At 39.0% G+C, this 2,587-nt stretch overlaps 1 protein-coding gene across 1 annotated transcript; it reads right to left on the bottom strand.

The window, feature by feature from the left end:
- Positions 1-877: 877 nt before the first annotated feature.
- On the bottom strand, positions 878-2,247 carry LOC109554053 (putative olfactory receptor 8G3). Its single transcript, XM_019954356.2, has one exon. It carries the CDS (start codon positions 2,212-2,214, stop codon positions 1,291-1,293), a length of 924 nt encoding a protein of 307 aa, XP_019809915.2. The 5' UTR covers positions 2,215-2,247; the 3' UTR covers positions 878-1,290.
- Between the last annotated feature and the right edge of the window lie 340 nt (positions 2,248-2,587).

The raw sequence follows: 2,587 nt of genomic DNA, 5'->3' as shown, positions 1-2,587 counted from the left end.
TTAAGTCAGTGATACTATCTAACCATCTCATCCTCTGCAGCTCCCTTCTCCTCCTGCCCTCAGTCTTTCCCCACATCAGGGTCTTTTCCAATGAGTCGGCTCTTCACATCAGGTGACCAAAGTATTGGAGTTTCAGCTTCAGCATCAGTCCTTCCAATGAATATTCAGGGTTGATTTATTTTGGGATTGACTGTTTTGATCTTTGTTTTCCATTGGACTCTCAAGAGTATTCTCCAGCATCACAATTTGAGAAAATATATTTTTCAGACTCAGCCTTCTTGATGGTCCTACTATCACATCGATACATGACTACTGGAAAAAACGTTACTTGGCTATGCGGACCTTTGTCAGCAATGTGACATCTCTGCTTTTTAATATGCTCTCTAGGTTTGTCATAGCTTTTTTTCCTAGGAGCAAGTTTCTTTTAATTTTGTGGCTGCAGTCACTGTCCAAAGGGATTCTGGAGCCCAGGCAAATAAAATCTGTCACTGTTTCCTCTTATTCCCCACCGATTTTCCATGGAGTGATGGCACCAGATGACAAGATCTTAGTTTTTTGAATGTTGAGTTTAGAAAGTATTTTACCACTCAATGAGATTTAAACTAGAATATAAAAATTACAAAATTACAGTTACTGACCTCATGAAATTTGAAACTTCATATTAAGGAGGTCTAATATCTATCATAATGAAACACAATATGAAAATAAAACTGGAGTGAAATCAGAGAGACATACTGTGGCCGCCTGATGTGAACAGCCAACTCATTGGAAAATACCATGATGCTGGGAGACATTGAAGGCAGGAAAAGTAGGAGAAAACAGAGGATGAGATGGTAGGATGGCATCACCAATTCAAGGGACATGTGTTTGAGCAAAGTCTGGGAGATAGAGAAGGACAGGGAAGCCTCACGTGCTGAGTTCATGTGGTCACAAACAGTCGGACATGACTGAGTGACTGAACAACAACAGAGAGAAATAGAAATTTGAATGGGTCTCCTAATGGATTCAGCATAGAGAACATTAGTTGCAACATCTTGGAATTTTTATTAATTTCAAATAATATTCTCTATTACTTATTAGTTCTGACCTAATCTCCAAAGAATCCATCTCTCAGAGTCTGATTAATATATTTGTTGGAAAACAAGTTACTGAGACCTATTATGAAAGGATCAATTAAGGTTAGAGGTTTCTCTATTAAATATATTGTAGATAATTAAGAATTGGGGAATTCCTTGGCAGTCCAAATAACTGATATGCCATCATAATATTGACTCTGTTCATATATGTTTTTCACAGTCTAAAATTTTTTTTCAGGGCAAATTTGACATCCCTATTCCGTAGGCTATAGATCAGGGGATTTAGCATGGGCACAATGATGGTATAAAACACAGAGGACACTTTCCCTTGGTCCATGGAGCTGACTGATGATGGCTGTAGGTACATGAATGCAGCAGATCCATAGAAAATAGCAACAGCAGCAATGTGAGAACTGCAGGTGCTGAAGGCTTTGGACCTGCCCTCCATGGAGTGGATTTGGAGGATGCTGGAAATGATGAAGATGTAGGAAGCAAGAATAACTAGAGCAGGAATCAAAATGTTGAATGCACTCAAGACTATAACCAATAATTCATTGACATAGATGTTGGAACAGGATAGCTCCAAGAGTGGAAAGAGATCACAGAAATAATGGTTAACGATATTGGTCTTGCAGAAAAAGAGCCTCAACATAAATCCTGTATGGATTGTGGATCCAGTGATGCCCAAAATATAAACTCCCACTGTGAGGCAGAAGCAGATGTAATAAGACATGGTGATGTTGTAAAGCAAGGGGTTGCAGATGGCAGCATAGCGGTCATATGCCATTGCAGCCAGCATGTGACACTCTGCAATAGCAAAAATGATGAAGAAATAAAGTTGAGTCATGCATTCAGGATAGGAGATAATATTCTTCTCTGTCACAAAGTTCACCAGCATTTTGGGGGTAATGATAGTCGACTGACAGAGATCAATAAAGGACAAGTTGGTGAGGAAATAGTACATGGGGGTATGCAGGTGAGAACTGAGCCCAATCAGTGTGATCATGCCCAGGTTCCCCACCACCGTGACCACATAGATTCCTAGGAAGAGGAGGAAAAGGTGCAGCTGGAGTTGTGGCTGTTCTGTGAGCCCAGCGAGGATAAACTCAGTCACTGAGGAGTGATTTCCGGGGTCCATTTTCTTCTCAGTCCCTTCTATATTTAAAGAGAAAATGAGAATATTTTATGCCTGTGTGTGCATGTGTGTGAGTGTCTGTGTGCACGTGTGTACGTGTGAGTGGGTGTTGGGGAGAGTAATTCTGGGTAAGTCATTGTTCAGTCTCTCACCAAAGAAGACTCATAATGCAGTGATCTCCTGAGACAATGATGTTAGTTGAACCAGAGAAAAAAATAAAATTAAAATTAATTATTTTGTAATTAAGATACTTCATAAAATTTTAAGAGAAAATACCAATTTCTAGATTTTTAAAATCAGAGTGAATATTACTATTGTTACTTCTGAAGACTTTTTCTTTCTTTCCATATTCTTTACATATGTATTAATAATACTC

This window comes from Bos indicus, chromosome 29 (genome assembly GCF_029378745.1).
Source record: "Bos indicus isolate NIAB-ARS_2022 breed Sahiwal x Tharparkar chromosome 29, NIAB-ARS_B.indTharparkar_mat_pri_1.0, whole genome shotgun sequence".
Lineage (NCBI taxonomy): Eukaryota > Metazoa > Chordata > Mammalia > Artiodactyla > Bovidae > Bos > Bos indicus.
This window is presented reverse-complemented; position numbering and strand designations above follow the sequence as displayed.

What these genes read in the sequence shown, in the direction of transcription:
- LOC109554053 (XM_019954356.2), bottom strand. Translation starts at nt 2,214, where the DNA reads ATGGACCCCGGAAATCACTCCTCAGTGACTGAGTTTATCCTCGCTGGG.